Raw genomic sequence first — 25,308 nt, 5'->3', positions numbered from 1 at the left:
GCGGCCCCGGGCGGACCGCGCCTCTCACCCATCTTCCCCGCAGGGCGTCCAACCCGCCAGGTGTCTGCGCGCGGCCGGCCCCGCCCTCGCTCCCAGGCCAAGTGCGCGTGCCTGGCCGGAGCCGCGTCCCCTGCCCCGGTGGGTAGAGGTGCGGTTGGGGGGAAATCTGGGCCTCTGCTCTCGAGGCCGCGCTCTCCCCGGCCCGGGCCTCTTACCAAGCGTGGGGGAGGCGGGGCTGGAGGCGGAGCCTGGGCGGCGGGGCGGGGCTCGCGCCAGTGCCCCGGGCTCCGCGGCAGCTTCGTCCGCAGGTCTCCCAGCAGGCAAGCGGCTTCGTCGCCCCCTCCGGCCCCATGGCAGCCCCCGGCTCTCCGACTGAGTGCGGCTACATCCGGACAGTCCTGGGCCAGCAGATCCTGGGGCAGCTGGACAGCTCCAGCCTGGCTCTGCCCTCTGAGGCCAAGCTGAAGCTGGCGGGGAGCAGCAGCCGCAGCGGCCAGGCGGCCAAGAGCCTGCGGATCCAGGAGCAGGTGCAGCAGACCCTGGCCCGGAAGGGCCGCAGCTTGGTGGGCAACGGTGAGTAGAGCCCAGCCACACCCCGCAACGCCCCCATCCCACCCTTATCCCTTCCCCTTCCTCATTCTCAGCACCCTGTTGCTTCGACTCGCTGCTTCCTGAGGGCGCGGGACCTGGTGTTCTGCCCACCTGTTGCTCGCGGTCCCTTTGTATGACCTGCCGCGCCTCCAGACTCAGACCCACTTACTTCGGGAAAGCACTCTTCTAAAATAACCTCTTTCTCAGCTTCTTCATATTCGCATCTACATATATTTATATAAATATGAAAGATTTCAATACAAGATTTTCACCCCTTCCTTAACACTCTCCTTCCCCAACCCCCACCACTAGAATCGTGGACTTAATCTGGAGGCTCTGGGAGTCTATAAACACTTTGAGATTCTGTGCAGAAAACTGGTATGCTCATTTTTTTTTCTGGAGGAGAATGCTCCTAGCTTTTATTAGATTTTTAAGAATCCATACCTCTCTATGAATTTTTTGAAAGAGAAAACCTGAAAGTACTGGCCCTCCCTTTTACAACCTGTAAATTGCGATTGTGGTGCCTCGCCCAGGTATTTCAGGGCGCTCCACCCTGTGTACGGAGAGAGTGGTTGGTCTAGGAAGTGAAAAAAATTGAGTAGGAGGCTCTGGGCCAGGGAACAACTACACCATCCTGCGGAGGAGGAAGGGGACTTTGGCCCCGCCAGCAGCAGCCTTGGCCGCCTTGCTAAAGTGAGCGGATGTCCTCTTGGGCACAGTCCTGGTCTCTCCAAAAAAATTAAACTTGGAAGTGAAAGGGGTTCAAAAAACAATAGCACTATATTAGTCATTTATAGGGGAGGTGGAAGGGAAGATGGTAAACCAGCTGCGAAAATTAGAGAACATGATATTATCACTTTCTCCTTTGCTAAAAGTCAGATAATCAAAGTAGTAACTCTTTTATTAGTAGTTTGATTTATTATAAAAGCATTATAGGCTTATTACAGAAAAGAGAAGAGAAAACTAATTGAACGATTAAGTTGGGTATCTGTTTCCCGCCTTGTTGAATTCTTTCTTGAGGACCTAACTTGGGCAATGGCAAATGTAGAACCCATTAGGGAAAAAACCCAGCATACTCTGGGAGGCTATATTGTTTTCAGTTTGTGAAAGAATCAGGCAGTCAATATTTACATACTTGAAAGGTAAAGAGAAGATATTTAGTAATCGCAGTTAATACAATTCACTACTGTGTGCCAAGAATTGAACTATGTAGTTTGCATTCATTATATCAGTAAGTTCTCAAAAAAAAAAAAAACACTTTTGTCTTAGGTGTTTTAATCTCCATTTTACAGACGAGGAAACTAAGCAGTTAACACTCAAGTAAGTAGAAGAATTGGTATTAAAACCACTGAGCCTGAATTTTTAAACCACTTATCAGTTATATTGTTAAGCTTTTTGGTTATTAATACAAAGTGGGATTATTATTAGACCCTGAGGTCTCCCGGGTCTCTTCTCACTTTCCTCTAAGTAAAATTGAGGTAGTTCTGTGAGTAGGGAGGTCTAGACAACACCAGACTGCCACAGTACAAGGAAAAAAAAAGAACCTAAATTTGCATTTGAGAGTGTGACAACTGAGGCTAATTTTTGATGAGTGGCGTCATTGCACCCTGTTAATCTTTGCAGATTCAGTGTTAAGCTGAAATCAAACGAGGGCGTTGTGCTTGGGGGACACAGGGGATGCACATTAAATGTTATTTCTTACCCTCCAAAAATGGCTAACCAGAAGAGCAACTGTACAGCCACTATTCAATGAGTGGGGAAAATCAACAAAAGGAAAGGGATCATCTTGCTGAACATCCACTGTGTGCTTAACACTGTTCTAAAATCTTCATATGTTTGCATTTCATTAAATCCTTAAAACAGTTGCATAAAAAGAATGCATCAGTCTCTCAATATTTATTGGTTTCTTTGCCCCAAACACACCATGATCTGTCCTCCCTATTACGTGGCAAATTCATATTGCTTGATGACTTCAAGAACTATCAAATGAGTCTGGTCTTCATGCAGGGCACTGTGCAGGGGCTGCATTAAAGACTTGTACTTGCTTGTAGGCAAGAAGTTTAAAGTCTAAGAAGGAAATCTCTAAAAAACAGTGTTCTCACATAAAAAATAGCAAGCAACCCAAAGACGAGCAGCTAACACATTATGGAGTTTAGAAGTACGAGTTAGAGGGCGCCTGGGTGGCTCAGTGGGTTAAGCCGCTGCCTTCGGCTCAGGTCATGATCTCAGGGTCCTGGGATCGAGTCCCACATGGGGCTCTCTGCTCAGCAGGGAGCCTGCTTCCTCCTCTCTCTCTCTCTGCTTGCCTCTCTGCCTACTTGTGATCTCTCTCTGTCAAATAAATAAATAAATAAATAAAAATCTTTAAAAAAAAAAAAAAGAAGTACGAGTTAGACTACTAGCAGAAGGGAATTTTGAAAAGTTTCTTAGAGGAACTGGATTTTAAATCTCGAAAATTCAGTAGGACTGGAGAGGGGTTGGTGGCTGAAGGAAGACTGACCTTCTAGGAGAGAGCAGGGGGAATATTCCCTAGTTCAGAGAATGGTGTGGTAGGGACAGACATGTCTTGGTGCTTCTGCTCGAATGCTTAGGGCAACTTCTTGAATGGTTTTGCCTACTAAGAAACAAAGTGCTTGAAATATTTTGATTACAGCAGGAGCTTCCCGCAAGCTGAAATACACTCAGCAGCCTACACAGAAGTGCAAGTCAGGCAGAGAGATAAGGCCGCTAACAACACCTACTTACTCCAAAGCCTCAGCTTTGAGACTTAAAAAGGAAATCGGCTTCAAAGGAATTTAACATTAACATGCCATGAAACAATTACCGAGGATGGTTCGCGTTTGTTAATTAAAGTTCTTTGGAAAGGCCTGGGGGCTTGTGATGGTTGTGAGTATTGTTTTTATTATTTCCGTATTACCATCATTTTTCTAAAGTTGGAACAGACCAGCAGTTGTTGGAGTAGGGCTGGTCTGGAAAGAGTCCTGTATCAACACAAGAAAAGTCTGGGAAGAAAGGGCCCCCGTGTTAACTGCTGTTAGTCCCAGAGCCCTGGAGAATTCTGAATTGTTGACATACCTGCAAGATTGGGGCAACAGATAATCTGCTGAAAACAGAGATGTGATAAATGAGGCTGATTTGTTGATAAATATCCTGCAGAGGGCCTTGAATACCTCAGTGTATGGGTGGGTGGTTTTCATTGTAAATCATTCTAACCTTTGTTGCTGTTTTAAACTGTGCAGAGCATTTTAAAGTTGGCTGTAACTCTTGGAAGTGCCTTGTGTGAGGGGGGTAGGTTAGAGGACAGGGGGGTCAGAGGTGTGTAGCAGCATTGTGAAATGAGTGAGTATATTGTAGGGAATTTTAAAAATCACTTTATAAACAAAACAGATATTTAAGAACTGCAAGTATTAGCAAATGAAAAAATTTAAAGTGTCCATATCCTATTTATTACACTTACTTTGAAAGTGCTACTATATTTAACACACAGTTCCCCCAGGTGCTTGAATGGGGAAGAAAGTCCTGTTTTAAATTGTTTTATGTAATACTTGTAAAACACAGTGAACAATATCCTAATAAAATTTGCAACTTCTTTGGAAATCCACCATAAAAACTTGAAGCACGTCATTTACTTCGTTTCCCTGGCCAAGATGTTTTGAGTATCTGTGAACAGAGGAAATTCTGGAGAAGGAACTGAAAATTGGTTAAGGAAGCAAGAAAGTTTATTGTTAATAGGTGTTATTGGGGAGAGCGGAGTGAGGGGTGGGGAAGCTGTTCGAATCCTGTATGCATTATTTGTTGGCAAAAAAGGAATTCCAGGAATGAAGCAGTTCTGGGAGCAAGGTGGCTAGTCCTTCAGAAAGTGGGAAGGATGGGGGGGGGAGACACAAAACAGCCAGATGGTGGGGTGGCAGAGATGTGCCCAGGCTGCTCTGAATGTAGTTATGAATGTAGTCACTAGTGCTACCTGATTTAATGTACCTCCATGTCTGCCTAATATTTCCCATGGGCTACTTTTTGTTTAATGTCTAGCAGATCAATTACAGTGAGTACAGAAAAAGTATAGGTTTTTAGCTTAGTTTTGTGTTTTTTTTTTTTAAAGATTTTATTTATTAATTTGACAGAGAGAGATCATAAGTAGGCAGAGAGAGAGAGGGGAAAGCAGCCTCCCTGCTGAGCAGAGAACCCGATGCGGGGCTCTATCCCACGACCCTGAGACCATGACCTGAGCTGACGGCAGAGGCTTAACGCACTGAGCCACCCAGGCGCCCCGATTTTTTTTTTCTAAATAAAGATTTTATTTATTTGAGAGAGAGTGTGAGCATGCACAAGCAGAGGGAGCAGCAGAGGGAGAGGGAAAAGCAGGCTCTCCACTAAGCAGGGAGCCCCATCCATCCCAGAACCTTGGGATTATGACCTGAGCCAAAGGCAGAAGCTTAACCAACTAAGCCACCCAGGTGTCCCTTGTTTTGTTTTTAGAAATTCTTCTGATTATACTTAATAAAAGGAAATAGAGTGTTAGCAAAATATGGTTACAAAAACTATATTCCACACACCCTTAGAAATAGTGAGAACACATCCTTTATGCATAAGGTCTTGAGTGAGAGTGTAGTAGAAATCTTTCAGAATTAGTGAAACTATAACAATATTTGATTTTGATTATAAAAATTTAATGTTCTGTGTGCCACAGATAAAATGCAAGACATTCCCTTCAAGAGAAAACTGTTATTTAGGTTTTATAAGAGGCTCCTTTAATGTTATCTATGCCCTGTGCTAGGGGTTCCAGTGATGGGAACAGAGGGGAATTCATCTGACTTACGTATTCTTGGTATTGTTCACATTGGCTCATTCTTCTAAAGTGTTGTTTTGGTTACTGGCTTTAAAATTTATGTTCTCGTGTATTAAAATAAGGATATATACATATATGCATTATTTTATCTTCAGATATAGTTAACTGATTTTATACTAAAGTTGAATTTCTGGTCTGGTCAATAAAACCTTTCTTTTTTCTTCTTTTAAAGATTTTAGGGACGCCTGGGTGGCGCAGTTGGTTGGACGACTGCCTTCGGCTCAGGGCGTGATCCTGGAGTCCCGGGATCGAGTCCCACATCGGGCTCCCAGCTCCATGGGGAGTCTGCTTCGCTCTCTGACCTTCTCCTCGCTCATGCTCTCTCTCACTGTCTCTCTCTCTCAAATAAAAAAAAAAAAAAAAAAATCTTAAAGATTTTATTTATTTGAGAGGGAGAGAGAGAGAGAGACAGACAGAGACAGAGGGAGAAGTGGAGGGTCAGAGGGAGAAGCAGACTCCCTGCTGACCAGGGAGCCTGATGCGGGACTGGATCCTGGGATTCTAGGATCATGACCTGAGACAAAGGCAATCACTTAACCAACTGAGCCACCCAGGCGCCCTATTTTTTCTTTTCTAAGAAAATAAGCATGTTATTGGCAACCTATCTATGAATATAATGAAATATAACAAATATGTTGCTAGAACTTCTGGAGTATATAAACCAGACCAGTCCCATAAATGATCATTTGTTTCCATCTCAGATGATATCCAAGAATTTAAAATTATACAGTTCTTAGACAAATGCTGGACTCTAACTATTTTGTGCATGTACACAAATGTGTGAAGATGTAAACCATACTTCTCCTAGGGAAATAAACAGTAGAAGGCAGCATTGCAAGTGGGAGTAAAAAAAAAAATGAGGAGAAAATCTTTGTATTAGGGTGAACCATCTTGCTTTCTTGACTTCTTATGATAGGAATAACAGAATTTCAGATCCTGTTACAATAGAAATATTTAAAAATCTATTTTATAACTTTTGTGTAATGTCATTAGTGGTGATTGGATATTGAACATAAAAAAGAGTTGTTATGTTCTTAAGTGCTTAAATTGAGGTAGGGAACCCAGTATGTTGACTTAGATAGAAATGCATATTTTGAAGAAAAAAAGCCTTGAGCATTTGAAAACGCAATTTACCATTACTATTAGAAGAATCCGCATACTTGGGGCGCCTGGGTGGCTTAGTCATTAAGCATCTGCCTTTCTCTCAGGTCATGATCCCAGGGTACTGGGATTGAGCCTCATGGGCTGCTTGCTCAGCGGGAAGCCTGCTTCTCCCTCTCCCACTCCCCTTGCTTGTGTTCCCTCTCTTGCTATGTCTGTCTCTGTCAAATAAATAAATTTTTAAAATCTTTAAGGAAAAAAGAAGAGGAATCTATTTACTTATATTCTTAGAATAATCAGATTTAGGCTTAGCACTGTTAATCCCATGATCAAAGTACTGAAATCTCTTGATTTCCAAGAGAAAACATTGCTTATTGGAAGCTTAATAAATTATTCCCACTAAATCTTGAATCTCCCTAATACATCCATAGAGTGGGCATAAGGAGGACCACATCAGAATTTTAGTATATGTGCTGCCGAAGCGAGCACTCACATCAGAATTATTGTATTGTTACCTTTGTCTCTGATGGAGGAAAACAAATGGGACTTTTCTTGACAGATAATAGGAACTTATAAACTACCAAAATATTACAGGTTCATACTTAAGGCATACAGATAAGAGAAGAACAATAAATATTCAGCATCCAGGTGTAGAATCAATCTTGCTAAAAGGAACATATCCTGTCTACTTACTCAAGAAGAGAGAGTCTGCCTACATGAGAGGGAAGGAAATTTTTTCTCTATTCCCAGAAATTTTTTCTATCTTCCCAGAATGACAGACACAGGAGAAAGTATTTGAACACCTTCCAGCCACACCAAGGCAAGAGCAAAGTGTAGGACTGCTGTCCTCCCATTTTGACTCCACTGTGGTGATCCATGGGATGGATGTGGGCCCGAAGCGCTCCTTGCACACTGAATTGGTGTAACTGGGATATTTCAAATGGATAAGGACATATGCCTACTTAACAATAAACTGAGTGCTGGGCTCTGCTAGAAGCAGTAGTACAAATATGATTCTTTATGTCAGGATGCCTAGAAGATAAGACAAACTCTTCCTGCTTGAATCTGGCCTCACTCCGACTCATTCCTCGCCTTACTACGGGAGTAAACTTTCTGAAGTCTCACTGCATCATTTCTTGATTTGAATTCCTTCAGTTCCTTGCTGCTATCAACGTAGCTATTCCACTACGAGTAAAATTCTCATTCAGCATGACATTCCAAGTTCTCCATGGTGTGATGCCTGCAACTTCTCAAACTTCATCTTATCACCCCTACTCCTACGCCCCCACCAAACAAACATGTGTGACTTATCTTACTTGGTGTTCCTATTCCTGCCACCCTCATTCCTCCCTTCTCCTGGTCTGGTTAACCTCTTCTCCGCCCCCTCAAAACTCAGTAAAGTGGTGTTGGATAGACACTATCTCAGAGGGTAGAGAGAGATCTTGAATGCAAGTTAAAGATTGAAGATTTGCAAGTCGCAGAAGATGTTTTAGTAAGAGAGAAATGTGAAAAATGCAGGGGATTTCTGAAAATACATCTGGAAGACTTGGGGCAAGGAGGATTTTAAAGAAGAAGGGACAGCAGCTCTGAATGAGTTGGGAGAGAAGAGATTAGTCCTGGGTTCGTGAGAGGGAGGAGGAGGAAATAATGACGTGAGACTCATTACAAAAACCTGTAGTGAATTTTTAAAAGAAAAATAATTAAGTTTGTGAGTTCTGTAAATTCATCTTTTTGACCATTGTGAGTAAAATGTGATATTTGTCATTGCAGTTCTAAAGTCCTTATCAGATATCTCAGCAAATGAATTGGCAAGAATGCCAAAGTAAGGAGACACGTGGCAGGAATGGATAGATTTAGAAATTTCCAGGGTGGATCAACATAGGACTTCATCAGTGTGCTTAAAATCACATATTCTATGACGACATATTCCGGCTACTCAAATGAAATGCATGCTATAGACACCTGCAGTATTTGAGTCCTTTTTAATATGTATTTTTGTGGTTATCTTGAGCAGTAATTTGAGGATTATCTCCCACATGCCATAAACGGATCTATCGGAGGATAACCTGAAGCTGCTTGGGGAGGCTTCTGAAAAATAAGGCCTTCCTTAGGGCACTGGGTGGCTCAGTGGTTTAACATCTGCCTTTGGCTGGGGCCGTGATTCTGGGGTCCTGGGATCGAGTCCCACATTGGGCTCCCTGCTCACCTGGGAGCCTGCTTTTCCCTTTCCTTCTGGTGCTCCCCCTGCTTGTGCTCTCTCTGTGTCTGTCTCTCTCTGTGTAAAAAATAAAATCTATTTTAAAAAATTGGGGAAAAAAATGGAAATAAGGCCTTCCAGTGGCTGACTGGTATCTGGTGTGAGGGAGAGTAGCCCCAGACTAGTTGCACAGTGGTACATGGCACGTGTTGCCCATCGTGTGAGGACAGTGGTTCTGTCCCTGGCATATTCACCTTCCCACTATTTCCCCAGTTCCGATTCCTGGCATATCAGCTTTGTAAGCAAGTCCCAGCTCAGCCTTTCCAACCGTATACCCAATATACCACTTGTTTCTCATAGTCAATGACGTAAGTTGTGTTACCTGGTCACAATAAGCAGCATTGCACAGTTTTAGTTAATTTTTCAATCAGCAGGAGCATGAATAGACTTCGACCTACTTTGAAATATATCTTTGCCATGGTCTTTAAACCAAATTTCATTCATTTTCCAGCCTCAGCAAGTACTCACCTGAGTTCTACACCTATACATGCTGTAGAATTGTGGTTTCCACAAATATCTGGTCATTTTTCTTAGAAAGTAAGAACAGAAGTTAAAAGATAAAAGAAGTTGTTGTTGTTGCTGTTGTTGTTGTTCTTAATGTAAATCCAGGGAAATAAACCTTGTGTCATAGGTACACACAGGCATAGAAAAATCCTTCACTCGTTCCTGAGTCCTGTTGTATGGTTCTTGATGGGTCCTAATGTAATTCATGTTTTTAGCTCCTACTTTTGTTAGTAAATGACTTTAAGGAGCCATTTAAATATGAATTTCCCTATACAGATTTCTTCCAGTAGGTTTCAGGATGCCCTTTCTCACCTGTAATAACATACCCCCAATTTTACTCTTAAGGAAGGAGTTAAATCTTCTTAAGGTATGTGAAGAAAGAGAACTACTATTCCCAGAGGTTGCTGCAGAAAGGCCAAATAAAAGAAGATGATAGCTCTTAGAGTTCTGGGCTCTCTTCCCACAAAAAGACCATTGTCAGCCTACACTGTGAAGGCAACATCTTGTGACCGGCCGCACAATTAAGTGTAGCATTTAAATGAGTATCAGCAGTGAATGCCTGCTGATGTCTATGTATACATCTAACCATACCTGTTTTCATGGGAATTTCTTCTCTTTCCAGCTCTACAAATTCTCATCTTAGAGCCTAGGGTGAACCAAATCAGTTTTTTAACCATTCCCAGAAAGTACTAGAAGCTTGAGAGAAATTATGTTGTTTTCGTTTTTTTTTTTAATTCGAATGCTATTCTTTTTTTTTTTTAAAGATTTTATTTATTTATTTGACAGAGAGAATTACAAGTAGGCAGAGAGGCAGGCAGAGAGAGAGAGAGAGGAGGAAGCAGTCTCCCTGCTGAGCAGAGAGCCCGATGCGGGACTCGATCCCAGGACCTTGAGATCATGACCTGAGCCGAAGGCAGCAGCTTAACCCACTGAGCCACCCAGGCGCCCTCGAATGCTATTCTAATAGAAGCAAGTTATATAAAGGTTTTGTTTGCTTGTTTAGCCGTTCTCAATCATCTATTTACCATAAGGGCAGCTGTAGTTGATTTTTAAAAACATGCTCAGATATAGCTAAGAGTCACAGAGACTTGTCAGTTTGATTTTATAAGTGTATTAAATTTAACCAATTAGGTAATAAATCTGCTCACAAAACGCCCAAACAAAAAACTGATTATGGAAGTCACTTTATTTTTAATCCTAACAATAATCCATTTTTTTGGACAATACTGGCATACATAACCAGAAACCAAAATATTTTTCCCCTCACAGCTACTTAGTGAGTCCTATCATTCAGATTCACATTTGGACCAGGAAAGAGAGAAAATTACATTATCCTGTAAGTTCTACACCTTTGCAGTCTTCTGAACAGTTTGGAATCCTTCCACCATAACAATAACTCCCATCACCCCACCCCTACTCTATCATTGCTTTGACCATAATTGCTTTTTATTTGAGAAGGTGGAGTTTAAAGTTGTTCTGTAACTACAGTCTTCCTTTCTCTTATAAAATGTCTCTGGCATTCTTAGACGGAAAGGTATGGGTAATGTTGCCCAATTAATATTAATTTGAAATCGTTCCTATAAATCATCACCTTCTTTAGGAGACACAAGAAGCAAATTTGCACACTGTGTAAATGAAATGAATGGCTGGAAAAACCACAGTACTGCCATTGTGATCCTCAGTAGCTGGGTCAATCACAAATAACCAGAGAAAGTTAAATTCAAGATCACTGGTAAATTTACCAGAATAAAAATTCTGCAGTAAAACACAGTGTAAATTAAAGCATGCACTCTAGTTTATCCCTCTTTTTTGAACAGATTACTTCATGAGAACGAGTAAAAAACGAATTTTCATAACCCAAATTCTAAAAAACAGTATCTCATTTTTGCATATAGCTTTACAATTTTAAAAGCATTTGAATATAGGCTTTCTCAGGTAAACCTCTCTCAGCAACTGTTAGTAACTAGAATTATGGGAAACTGAGGCATATAAGTGATTTGTCTAGGCACACAGAAAGTAGTGTAGTAGAGGCTCCAGGCCAAGTCCACAGATTTCTTCTGTTTAGGAGAAAACCTGCCTCATTTTGTGATGAGAACAACTTCTTTGAAATATAATGATACCCTAATTTTCCATGTTAGAAAGTCTGAATTTTCATGTTAGTTTATTTAAAGCAGGTTGTGCCTATAAGTATGCTATGCTTACTTTCGTTTGCTTTCTTTTTCTGTTTTTGAAGAAGGGCATGGCTGAGTTATTACATATGTTTAGTTATTATTTATTTATTCCACTGAACAGAAAATGACTTGTCTTAAAGATATGTTTCCATCCTGATATATATAATTTAATTAAGTTAATTATTATTAATTATATAATTATATAAAATTATATTATTAAATATATATGATTAATATATATGTATATATATATATTTTTAAATTCCACCCAGTTCAAAATTTCTTTAAAATCTTAGAATACAAGGGCACCTGGATGGCTCAGTCAGTTAAGTATCTCCCTTTGGCTTAGGTCATGATCTCAGGGTCCTGGGATCAAGGCCCACATCAGGCTCTCTGCTCAGTGGGGAGTCAGCTTCTCCTTCTCCCTCTGTCCTCTCCCCCCCACCAAATAAATAAAATCTTTAAAAACATAAAGTCTTATGGGGCGCCTGGGTGGCTCAGTGGGTTAAAAACATAAAGTCTTAGAATACAGCTGCTAAGAATAAGCTGCTTAGAATATACCTACTAATTCATCTTTAAGCCACTGTACTGACGGCAAATTCATGACTGCCTAGGCAAATCAGTATGCATTGCTTGTTGTTTGAGACTGGCCTTTTAACCAGTGAAACCTGCAAGCTAAGTACCAGGAGGTATAGGCTTTGCCGCACAGGAAGAGAGTCTGATTTAAAGATCCAAGCTTATTTTATTCCTTGTTCCCAACTGTGTTGTAGTTATTTTGGGAACCAGTAAACTGGTCTCAATTCATTCATCTGAAAACTGAGGGATAAATTTCCTTATAAGGACTTATGTCAGCAAATAAAAAATTAATAATTACAGAGTATTTGGAGTTGCCCAGATGAAGATTCTAGAGGAAAGAGAATGATTGCTTTTGGTTTTCCAATCAAAACCTGTAATAATGATCCCACCAGAGCTTTGGTAAATGGCAGTTCCAGAAAGACTACAATGCAGTCAAACAGCAGAGACCAGTGGAAATGAGGAACCCAGAGTTCAAACGTGATACAAAATTGCTTTGCAATCTAAAGCAAGTAATTAAGTTTCCCTGTTTATAAAGGAGATGATAGGAGCTGACTCTGCATCACAGAATATTGGAAAGAAACATATAAAATAATTGAACTCCTTAAAGAAAAGTAATATTGAGATACAAGGAGTTCATGTAAGTTGCTTTAAAAAGCCTTCAGCCCCCAGCAACAATGTGATTTAAACATTTTACTTCAATAAGCCTGATTATAAAACTCACTGATGAGCTATTTTGATAAGATATGTTGTTTAGCTGGATCTTTTCCAAAGATTCTTGCACATTTAGAAAATCCTTGCAGGAATCTCAGCTTCAAAATGGAAGTAGTCCCCTATTAACTGTCCCTGAATGTTTGCGATGAAAGTAGGGGAGGAGTAGTCCTTAATACTGCTGCTGCTGATGGGCTAGAGTGGCCCAGGAAAAAAATTTGCATTGTTTTTAAAACTGTGCTCTTACATCATCAGCCCTGAAACCGGAATTAATAGTTCTAGCTACTGTCATGTTATTAGTATTTTCCCATTCTAGATTGTCCCTGACTTATATATTCAGTTTTCATATAATCTAAAATTCTAAAATGACTTTTTTTGAGACACGGTAATTTGATTTCTACACCTCCAGTGCTGAGAGCACCCTAGTCCCCAGACCCTTCAGTATGAGAGCCAGGATGTCCCCTAGCTCTGCCCAGCTAGCCTCATTTTCTCCACCAGGAGGTGTGGCCTGCTGCCCTCTGTTCTGATAGCCTGGGGTGAGGAGTCTGGGTGACGGAAAGGATGGAAAGAATGGTTGAGAGCAGAGCTGGGGCCTAGGACAGACTCAACTGGCTAAAGGCTGGAGCCCCAGGTGGATATGGAGATTTGCATCTTTAAGGCATTGCAGCCTTAGTTCCGAGGTTGTCAAGAATTCCTTTCCCTCATTCCGTTTGGAGGTTCTCTGTCATTGAGGTTAAAACATAGGGCTACCTGACATTTTTGCCTGCCCTTATGGAGAAATCAGGCCTCTGTTAAAACGGGAGGTACCTGGCTTACCTCAACTTCCCTGGTCTATAGAAAGGTTACAGTTACAAGCCTACCTACCCCCAGGAACCTTTGAGGCCCGAAGCAGTTTACCAGCCATGTTGTTTGGCTTCAGGAAATAAGACACATGTACAAACATAATTTGGGTGGATTCATACTTTTTAGTCCTCTGGCAACAATCATCCCCCTCCCCCTCAAAATATGTGATTCTGTAAAATAAAAATGTGAATCTATTGTTAGCCTTTGAAATTTTGACTTTATAGCAGTCTTGCTGGGAGAGTATGTCAGTATATTCCAATTGTGTTGGAAAGGGACACCTGTGTTGTTCTATTCTCCACATCCTTCACCAGTCTGAAACCTAGGAGAGCTCATTGAGTATTTTTCCCTCTGATTTTTAAAAGAAAAAGAAATTTTGATTAAAATCAGGGAACCAGAAATTACCTAGGTTTTGGAAATCTGTGATTCTTATTTTTTTTTAAGATTTCATTTATCTACCTGAGAGAGAGAGAGAGAGAGAGAGAGCGCCTGAGCGGGGTTAGGGAGCAGAGGGAGAGGGAAAAGCACACACCCCACTGAGCAGGGAGCCCGATGTGCTCAATCCCAAGACTCCAGGATCATGACCTGAGCCAAAGGCAGACACCCAACCGACTAAGCCATCCAGGTACCCTGAGATCTGTGATGATTTTGATTAGGTTTTGTTTTGTTTTTGGTAAGGCGGTGGGAGATTATAAAAGGAGAACGAACAGAAAGCTGAGAGAAGGGTAAAAAAGTTGAAGAGGATCACCACACTGTCTCCTACAACCCCTCTCCTCAAAAAGGACTGTTTTAAGAGACATGCATCTATTGAGAGTCCCTGTAGACCCACAGAGCTGAGCAGGAAACACTGCCTCCTACTAAGTGTTTGTAGGGCAGTGGGCTGGATTAGACCACCAGAATAAGATCGAGCCTGGTAATTCCACACAAGCACTCATTCGTAGTAGAGAGAATGGTTTCATGCCCTGCCTAACTCACGGTGCCAAGAACCTTAACCCCAGGCTTGGCCCCTTTCAAGTGGATGTTTTCTTTGACTGCACTGAACCACCTTGCTGTTTTTACAGGCTATCTTATCTACTAGTATTGAGTCACGATTCTGTTTGTCCCTATTATATTTATGCACCTACACCCTTCTCAGGAAACTTCGGAATTTCCACCCCAGAAATAGAGTTCTCTTTCCTCCGACTTAAGAAACGGAATGTTTTTTGTTTTTTGCTTTTTTAAAGATTTTTATTTATTTATTTGACAGACAGAGATCACAAGTAGACAGAGAGGCAAGCAGAAATAGAGAGGGGTAAGCAGACTCCCTGCTGAGCAGAGAGCCCTCTCACAGACCCTGGGATCACGACCTGAGCAGAAGGCAGAGAGGTTTTAACCCACTGAGCCATCCAGGTGCCCCAAGAAATGGAATGTTTATGCAATGGACCACCTGAGCCAATAAATGACTCCCAAATTCCTCAGTTTCATAACAAACATTTTTGGATCTTTGGGGTTTGTTGTTGTTGTTGTTTTTAAAAGATTTTATTTATTTATTTGAGAGAGAGAGAGAGACAGAATAGCGAGAGACGAAAGAGCAGGGAGGAGAGGGAGAACCAGGCTGTCTGCTGAGCAGGGAGCTGGGTGTGGGACTCAAGCTCAGGACCCTGGGATCATGACCTGAGCTAAAGGCAGACATTTAACCCACTGAGCCACCCAGGTGCCCCCATTTTTGGATCTTTATGAAAACTGTCTCTCCTCATTCTTCCTTTCTCTTATAAAAAAAATTTAACTAGTATTTTAAAAAATAGGTTTTTATTCTTAATTCAATTTTTATTTTGAAATCTCATAAAGAATGTTGTGATAACATTTGGTCCTTTCCCATATCCAAGGGTGATATTAAGCATTTAAAAACACTAATATAAACCTGATACTTGTTATTGGTCTTAATTACTTAAATCCATTATGTAATCTTTAACTACTGATTGGCCCACTTAATATTTTACTATATGCTTGATTGCAGGAAATCTTCACCGAACCAGCAGTGTTCCTGAGTATGTCTATAACCTACACTTGGTTGAAAGTGACTATGCTGGTGGGCGTTCACCTGGTATTAAAACCTATGACATGCTAAAGGTAGGATACCAAGGAATAACCCTAGTTATCAGATTACCATGAAAACATTTTTAAACTTTCATAGTTTTTTTAAAAATTTTGTAGATCTTAATTTTTTTACCTTTTTTTTTTTTAAGTAAGCTGTGTATCAAACGTGGGGCTTGAACTCATGACCCTGAGATCAAGAGTCACATGCTCCACCAGCTGAGTGAGGCAGGCGCCCCTTCCATAGATTATTTTTTAATGTTTATTTTTCTCAAATATTGCCATTCCCTAAACTGATTATGTGAAGATTGATGTTGTGTGGACACCAGGGAAAACTTGGCACTTTATTTTTTTAAAAGATTTATTTATTGAGAGAGAGAGTGATGAAGAGGAAACACAAATATGGGAGGGAAGGAAGAGAGAAAGAGAAGCAGGCTCCTCGATGAGCAAAGATCCTGAGGTGGGGCTCAATTCCAGGACCCTGGCATCTTGACCTGAGCTAAAGGCAGATGCTTACTGACTGAACCACCCAGGCACTCCAAAACTGGAAACTTTAAATAGTATCAAATCCTGGTACAAACAACTTTTTTTTTTAAAGAAAAGTAGCCAACATCTTCATGTGAGACAGAGAAATGGACACCTTATGTAATAGTCCTGGATCCTTGGTCTTTAACAAAGATGAAAACTGACTTATGCCACATTTAAATTTTGTTTCTCTGCAGACAGGCACCGCTGCCACTTACGAAAGTCGCTGGGGGAGAGGAACAGCACAGTACAGTTCACAGAAGTCAGTAGAAGAAAGATCCTTGAGGCAGCCTCTGAGGAGACTTGAGATTTCTCCAGACAGCAGCCCTGAGAGGATTCATTACTCACACAGTGATTACCAGTATGGTCAGAGAAGCCAGGCTGGGCACACTTTGCGGCACCAAGACAGCAGGAGATCCACCCTCCTTCTGCCGCCTCGATATGCTCGCTCAGAAATCGTTGGTTTCAATCACTCCGGGGCCATGAGCAGACATCGCCACTATGACACCTACCACAGACAGCACCAGTATGGGTCTGTGAGTGACACCATGTTCGACAATGCCCCTGTCAACTCAGTGGTGCTCACGTACCCCAGGCCCGGGACCAGTCACAGCATGGGAAACCTCTTGGAGAAAGAGAACTATCTGACTTCGGGGCCTGTCCCAGGGCACCTCCGGCCACTGGCCCCCCTGCAGGTGGTCAATCAGAACAGGGCCTCTCACTCCTGGCACCAGAGCTCCTTCCGCAGCACCCGCATGGTGAGGGAAGCTGGGCCCAGTGTCACTGTGGATGCAGGCGGGAGGAGGACGCACATGACGGCCGGCCAAGTGGCAGCCGCTGGGAGTGGGAACCTGCTCCTGGACAGAAGCACTTTCACCGACTCCCAGCTCGGGTGAGTCCCCTCGCGGTTGACGGGACGGCCTGTGCCAGCACATTCTGTTCCCATAGCCCTTCAGGGTGAGCTGGCACTTCTGGGGCTGCCAGAAAGGCTTCCAGAGAGAAGCGATGAAAACAATGACTTCTCAGGCATCTGCCTAATTGACAGATTAGCCTATTTACCTCAGGGACAGGGGCCAAGCTACCTGTTCCTATGGCAGCTTTGCGGGGAAATGTGACATTAAGTCCATCTGTTCCAAATTAGTTGCTGGCTGAAGGCATGGCCACCCCTTGGCTCTGTGAGAATCTGCTCTGAATGAGCACTTACTCGAATGTAGACCAAGAAAGGGTTAATTGCATGTCTTGTCTCAATCATTCCTCGAACTAAAGGAAGGTAAAAAAGAAAAAATGCGTATTGCTGGTGCTAAGAGTGAACTTTACCTGCTATTTTGATAACTGTTGTTGTAAAACGATGGAGAGCTGGAGACCTAAGTAAGCAAAGGCAGCTTAATCCCCAGGTGTCGCTTTCCTTCCTTTGATGCCTGACGCTTTTACTTTTTGATGCTAGCAGCAGTGATTTGGAGAGAATTTTTTTGGCAGTACTGAATAATTAAAGTAACCAGATTCTTGAAGTCCTTCTTTGGCCTCTCATAATTGACTTTCTGGCACGACCAATCTGATCTTTAGAACCTAAGTTTTACTCAGGTTTTTTGGTTTTTTTAAAAAGATTTTATTTATTTATTTGACAGAGAGATCACGAGTAGGCAGAGAGAGAGAGAGAGAAGGAAGCAGGCTCCCTGCCGAGCAGAGAGCCCAATGCAGGGCTCGAACCCAGGACCCTGAGATCATGACCTGAGCCATAGGCAGAGGCTTCAACCCACTGAGCCACCCAGGCGCCCCAGTCTTACTCAGGTTTAATGCTGGAGTACAAATTTCATGAACTGAGGAAGTTACTACGAGAAAGGTTGAGAAATTGATTATTAAATCAGTAACTCCAGAAATAATGATGTAGTATTGTTATGGTAAAACAGTAAATACATGACTTTTGTTTTATTTCTAAAGTTGCTTAATGGAAGTTGTTACTGCTTATCATCCCTTTAAGTGACTTTGTGCTGTCTGCTCATTGATTGCTCAGACACTGGTGATAAAAGATGATAGGATCATCTAATCCTGAAGCAGGAAATTGTTAAAGATTTGTTTATTTGAGAGAGAAAGAGGGGGCATCCAGGCAGTGTGAGGGAGGATAGTGGCAGAGGGAGCAGGAGACAGAGAATCTCAAACAGACTTCCTGGTGAGCACAGAGCCTGATTGGGATGCGAGGGTGGTGGGATAGGGCTTGACCTCACAAACCTGAGGTCATGACCTGAGCTGATATCAGGAGTCAGATGCTTAACTGACTGAGCCACTGAGGTACTCCAGGAAATAGTTTTTATAAAACAAAACTGAGCCTGAGACTTCTCACAGTTCTTATAGAATGCAGATCTTTGTCACTGTGGACATACTTATAAAGAAGAAAATGTATGAGGTCATTATTTATGGAAGAAGGCCTTTAAGTGGATAATTTAAAATTTATTAAATGCCTGCTACATTCTAGGATTTGTGCTTGGCACGATTTTCACAAAGTGAGTTTAGCAGGAACGGAACTCTGATGCCACATCCTCTGACAACTGGCATTCTTCTCTTCCTCCATCTCCGTGCCCCCGTGCTTCTTGAGGCACCCTCCCACTCCCCAGTCTCTCATCACTCTGCTGTACTTTGGCTTCCATCCCCACCATTTTGTGGAAGTGTTGTCCTCACAAAGGGACCGATGACTGCCTTTTTGCTACATCCGAAGCAGATATTTATTCCGTCCTCATGTTACTCAGCCTTTGGACAGATTTGACAGCACTCTCTGTGAAGTTCTCTCTTCTCTCGGTTTCCAGGGCACCAGCCTCTTCCGGTTTTCCACTTCCCTCTCAAGCTGTCTCGGTCTTCTCCGTGTGCTCCTTTTCTGCATGCTCAGACAGGTCGCCTTTGGTAACCCTTCTCCAAGCCTGGGCACTCTTTCAAGGAGGCCCGTTTACTACACTCATATCTTCGTGATTCCCCAAGTTTCTTCTTCAGAACTGTCCTCTATCCTGAACTCTATCGAGATCTGCATATATTTCTAGCAACCTCTTGGGCATCCCAAACTCTTCTCAAAACCTAATGTATTAGCTCCTCCCTACTGTTTACTCCTGACCATCTCCTCGAACTGAAGTCCTGTCCCTTACAAACCTGTAAGTTGTGCTTATTTTCAATCCCCCCAAGTCCCACATTGTATTGCAACTTCCCCAACGGGCCTTAACTTTTTACCCCTCTGTCCATCTCCATTGCACACATCTCTGTACCTCTGGTCTTGCTCTGACCATTAGAATGATCTTACCAAATCTGATTCTTTCTCTGCCTCGATTGTAACCTTTCCATAAGTCCACCAAGTTTTTGTACTTTCTAGGATGGCACACATGGCCTAATCCTGCGTTTTCACCTCTTCTTATCACTCCAATCCTACTCCCCTCCACCCTTTCTCACCACCGTCCCCCCACACCCCTACACAAACAGGCCACTTGGAACCTCTTCACTTAATAGATATTCATTCGTGTATTTCCTTTCTCCCTTTCTCCTTTCCTTTTTTCCATCTATCTATATCCATCTGTCTCTGTCTGTCTCTCATTATCCACAGTAGCTCTGGTTTTGCCTGGCTCCTTATGGTTCTGGATGTAACTCAGATCCTGCCTATTTCCTGATCACTCCCCTTGTAATCTGGGTGCCCCAGATAGCAGCACTGTGTGGGTGCAGAATAATACATTGTGGTTATTCATGTCATACAGCTTTTCCTCTAGACTTTGAACTTTTTGAGAATGTCTTATATTTGTATTCTTAGTACCCTAAAACAGAGGCAGACCCATTATAGGCACTAAATAAGTGCATGGTGAGAGAATGAAAGAAGGAAGGAAGTAATGAAACATAAAATCTGTGTTTTTTTGCCATCTAAGTTATTTTGTTGCTCAGATTCTAGAAGAAGTATTAACTATGCTATTTTTGGGTTATTGTTTTAATGGACAGGGCAGATTTTATTAGACTAAATTATCAAAGAATAGAAGGAACACCTGAGGGTAAAGAAACTTGAAATAAAGGGTAAGAAATCTATTCTTAACGATTCCCAAAGTTGCTATCCTGAAGACCAGAATTCATAAAAGTGAACTCTTCTTGAAAATTTTCTCTCTGTGTAAAAGGAAAAGAGGGTATATCCAATAATAGGAAAGTAAGTCCTCAAGGTGGCATCTCTGCCTGACGCCTTGTCTGCATCTCTTCCTTCCGAGGTGTGCCCCGTGGCAGTTTGGCTCCCAGGGCCATCTCCTGAGAGTCCTGGCTCTAGGACCCCATGTTCTCCTTTGCCCTGCATTCTCTCCCATATCAAACCTTTCAAACCTATCTAGTCCCTGTTTTTGGAATCTACTTTTTTTTTTTTAAATGTCTGGTAAAAGTCCTACATGTAAACAAGAGTTCTTCCATGTATGTAGAACATTCCTACAGAGTAGGCAGGTACAATTATAGACCTACATAGTAACATAAGGTATTAAATAATGGATCTTTCTTTCCAAAAGAAGAATGGCTGGTCAGACATTTACTAAGGCAGCTGAAAACCAAGCCATTGGAGTGAAAAGAGATTCAATATCTGATCTAAATCAGACTGGTGAAAAAGGTTTAAGAAATTACCAAGTGAAATGTTCCAGATCTATTTTTCTAAAAATACAATTTTTGTACCTGTCGGGGAGTGGTGGTTCAGCAAATGCATGTCAGACTCCTCCAGCATACCTAGCACTGCAAGAGATAGAAAATGGAATGGACTATATGAAGGTTTAGGACAGGATCAGTGCAAAAGAAAATAAGAGACATCATCAGGTGCTAGCTTATGGGAATTCGGAGAACAAAAGAGCATTGTACTCTAAGATTAGTAGATGGAGCTTGTGGAGAGAGGTTGGATCCCTAGTAGGATTACCAGTCAAGTTCATGATATAGAGCAGCACAGAGCAAAAAAAAACCTTCCATATCCTCTTAATTACCAATGTTTTTAAGTTCTTTGATTCTTCAGGTATCTTTCAACTATATCTTATTTTCCATTTCCATTTTTAATGGTCCAGTTCAAGGCTTTATTGCTTCAGCTAAGACTCTTCTAATTCCCCTCAAAACAGTCTCGAGGAACCTATACCTACACCAGAGGCACATTCCCAAAGCAGTACTTTCATCACACTTAAACCTTTGTGATGGGGTGGAATTTGTATTTCCTGAGCATCTGACATCACCCAGGAGCTTTCCATTTATCATGTCATATTGGTTAGGCCCTCCGAGGTGTAGCCCTATTAATGTATGTAATATCTTGGAACCAGCCTGGGGCAGGGCTGCATTGTTAGTCAGCAAGAATGCTGGTTGCTGAAGGATTGCACAGACAAAAAAGTACCATGTTTTTATTTTTTTTTCCTATATCATCTCCTATTCTGACCAAAGATATTTTACACTGCTTCCCCTTGAATTTTTCACTTACATTGAAATCATTTTATATTATCTAAAATGGTTAAAAAAGACTCTGTTCTGGAGAATGTGTTCGGGCAATAATGGGGCCCAGGGCAGAGTCTCCCCCTACTCTCCACCCCCACCCACCTCCCAGCGCCATCTCATGAGCCACATTTCCACAGGCTTCAAGAAGTGTTTTGTGATTGAGTGGAAAGGGAAGTAGGAAAGAGGGAGGAAGAGAAAGAGAGAGGGAAGGAGGGGAGGAATGAGTATTGAGGAGGAAATTCGGAAAAGATCTAGCTGGGGATGGGGACACAGGAAAGATTTCAGAGCTGTGGATATTGGAACTGAGTCATGAAGAATGGATAAGAACGAGGTAGAACGATGGGCTTTCTAGAAAAATCAGAGCAGCTTGTGAGGAGGCACACAGTGTTTAGAGAAGGAAGAAAGCTCGATATGGTTGGCGGATGGGGTAGGCAGACAGAGGGGAAGGGAGGGGTGAAGGTGGCACAGAGATGGAGGCAGACTGGGATCAGAATGCAGGCCGTGTTACAGAGCTGGACTTCACAGACGGTGAACACAGAATCGACGCCCTCATGGCTGTAGCCGACCTTCTTAAAGAGGAAGTCTTCCTTCAGTGTGAGAGTCGTTTTTAATGATAAAGTGAAGTAGCACTGGGTTGACGAGCTGTGGATGCAGAGCTCTTTGTGAATCATATTCAGGAGAATAAAGGATTAGAGTAATGGAATTATCTGTGGCCATTACAGTGTTGGGAAATGCAAACTTCCCTGAGACGTGTGTGACTTACGAAGTGGATTAGAGGCTTACTCTTAAAAAAACAAAACAAAAACAAACCAAAAATACCTGCATCGAACAAAAGGCTATTATTCTCATAAGTGATCCTCCATCAGTTAAAACACGTGTAGCGTTCAAGGGTGTAAACACTTAAAATTCCCACGAGATGGGGAATGTTAGAGTTTTGACGTTTCTGTAAAGGCATTGGAGTCCATGCATGTAGAATATTTCCATCTCTTTTTTATTTATTTTTTAAAAAAACAATTAATATATTTGAGAGAGAGCAGGTGCAAGTGGGGGGGAAGAGGGAGGAGCAGACTCCCTGCTGAACCAGGAGCCCAACATGTGACTTGTGACTTGTCCCAGGACCCTGAGATCATGACCTGAGCTGAAAGCAGACCCTTAACCGCTTAACCGACTGAGCCACCCAGGCACCCCTTCATCTCTTTTAAAAGCTGTGTTTATACTAAATAAAAATGACTCAAATAGTAATAGCCTACATTTTTTACCCATTAAGTTGATTCCTGAGGCACAACTTTAAAACAGGAGATCATTATATAATTCTCAGTACAGATGCCCCAACTGTTCTGCTTCATTCTTAATACCTTCATACTCATGAGGGGACATTGGTATGTTTGAACATGTGTATTGGAAGCACTGGGTATTGGTTTTTAGTCCTGGGTCCCATTACTCTTCCCTTCTCACCTGTGTCACGTCCACCACACACAAACACACCATAAAGCACTACACATACATAAACTCATATCTACACATGGATTAGTGAGTTAGCCTGCTATAAGAGGGAATTTATAAGCATACGTCAAAGGTATGGTGGGTTAGTTTCCAGACGGCCAACGTAGAGTGAATATTGTTGTAAAGTGGGTCCAATATGGATGTTTTGTTTTCCCAGTGGACATAAAAGTTCTGCTTACACTGTAATCTATTAAATATGCAATAGCATTATGTCTAAAACAACAATGTACATACCTTAATTTAAAAATACTTCATTGCTAAAAAATGCTAGCCATCATCTGAGCATTCCAAGAGCGGTTCTCTTTGTCCTGGTGGAGGGTCTTACCTTATTGTTGGTGGCTTCTGACTGATCAGAGTGGTGGTTGCTGAAGGTTGGGGTGTGACAGTTTCTTAAAATAAGACAATGAAGTTTGCCCTATTGATTGACTTTTCCTTTCATGAATGATTTCGGTTTAGCATGTGACGCTGTTTGATAGCATTTTACTCACAGGAGAACTTCTTTCAGTTTTGGAAGCAAATCTCCCAAACCCTGTGGCTTCTTTATCAACCAAGTTGATACAATATTCCAACCCCTTTGTTGTCATTTTTACAATCTTCACAGCCTCTTCACCAGCAGTAGATTCCATCGCAAGGAACCATTTTCTTTGCTCATCCATATGAAGCAACTGCTCTTGCATTAAAGTTTTATCAGGAGAATGCAGCAATTCAGTCCCAGCTTCAGGCTCCCCTTCTAATTCTAGTTCTCTGGCTGTTTCCACCACAGCTGCAGCTGCTTCCTCTCCTGAAGTCCTGAATCCCTCAAAGTCACCATGAGGGTTGAAATCAACTTTTTCCTACCTTCTGTTAATGTTGATATTTGACCTCTTCCTGTCAATCAGGATGCTTTTTATTTTATTTTAGTTCAGTTTAGTTTAGTTTTATTAATTCACATAATCTCTACACCCAATGTGAGGCTCAAACTCATGATCCCGAGATCAAGAGTCGCTTGCTCTTTGAACTGAGCCAGCCAGGCACGTTGAATCAGGACTGCTATTGTGTGGCACCCAAAATGGTGAATCCTTTCTAGAAGTTTTTCAATTCACTTTGTCCAAATCCATCAGAGGAATTACTATCTAAGGAAGGTATAGCCTTGTGCAATCGATTTTTTTTTTTAATTTTTTTTAAATTGACTGTGTGTAGTCGATGCACAATGTTACCTTATTTTTCAGGTATATAACATTGATTCCACAAGTTTATACATTATGCTATGCTCATCACAAGTGTAGCTGCCATCTGTCACCAGACAACGCTATTACAGTATCATCGACTATACTTCTGCTGGGCCTTTTATTACCGACTTCTAAAAACTGTAAATCGCTTCATGAATTTACGTGTCGTCCTTGCACAGAGGCGATGCTAATCTCTGTGTGGTTCCAATTTTAGTACATGTACTGCCAAAGCAATGTATTTCTTAAATAGTAAGACTTGAAAGTCAGAATTACTCGTTGATCCATGGGCTGCAGGATGGATATTGTGATAGTAAGCCTAAGAACAACTTTGATTTCGTCGTATGTCTCCATCTGATTTCTTGGTGACCAGGTGCACTGTCAACGAACAGTAATATTTTGATAGGTATCTTTTTCTTCCGAGGAGTGGGTCTCAACACTTGGCTAAATATTCAGTAAACCATGTTGCAAACAAATGTGCTGTCATCCAGGGTTTGTTGTTCCCTCGATAGAGCACAGGCAAAGTAGATTTAGCCTAATTCTTAAGAGCCCTAGGGTTTTGGAAATGGTCAGTGAGCATTGGCTTCAACTTAGAGTCCCAGCTGCAATAGCCTCTAACAAAAGAGCTTTTTTTTTGAGGCCAGGCATTAGCTTCTCCTCTCTACTTGTGAGAGTCCTAGATGGCATCTTCTTCTAATATAAAGCTGCTTGGTCTACATTGCAAATCTGTTGTTTAGTGTAGCCACCTTCATTAATGATCTTAGCAAGATCTTCTGGATAACTTGCTGTAGCTTCTACAAAGTACTTCACCTAGGGGTGCATGGGTGACTCAGTCGGTTGAGCACCTGACTCCGGATTTTGGCTCAGGTCACTATCTCAGGGTCATAAGATCAAACCCTGTATCATGCTTCACGCTAGGTGTGCACTCTACTTGAGATTCACTCTCTCTCTCTT

General features: G+C 41.9%; 1 protein-coding gene and 1 pseudogene across 1 annotated transcript in view; one reads left to right on the top strand and one right to left on the bottom strand.

Moving 5' to 3' along the window:
• Nucleotides 1-293: 293 nt before the first annotated feature.
• The window catches only part of PKP2 (plakophilin 2), a 91,200-nt gene continuing 66,185 nt past the window's right edge, over nt 294-25,308 (top strand). Inside the window, exons 1-3 of the mRNA XM_044226623.1 lie at nt 294-573; nt 15,591-15,703; nt 16,390-17,084. Coding sequence (XP_044082558.1) covers nt 351-573; nt 15,591-15,703; nt 16,390-17,084 — 1,031 coding nt within the window. The 5' untranslated portion in view covers nt 294-350. The remainder of the gene's footprint in view (nt 574-15,590; nt 15,704-16,389; nt 17,085-25,308) is intronic.
• On the bottom strand, nt 24,492-24,591 carry LOC122892806 (annotated as a pseudogene).

This window comes from Neovison vison, chromosome 12 (genome assembly GCF_020171115.1).
Source record: "Neovison vison isolate M4711 chromosome 12, ASM_NN_V1, whole genome shotgun sequence".
NCBI lineage: Eukaryota > Metazoa > Chordata > Mammalia > Carnivora > Mustelidae > Neogale > Neogale vison.
The sequence above is the reverse complement of the archived record's forward strand: the minus strand, read 5'-3'. Positions and strand labels throughout refer to the sequence as shown.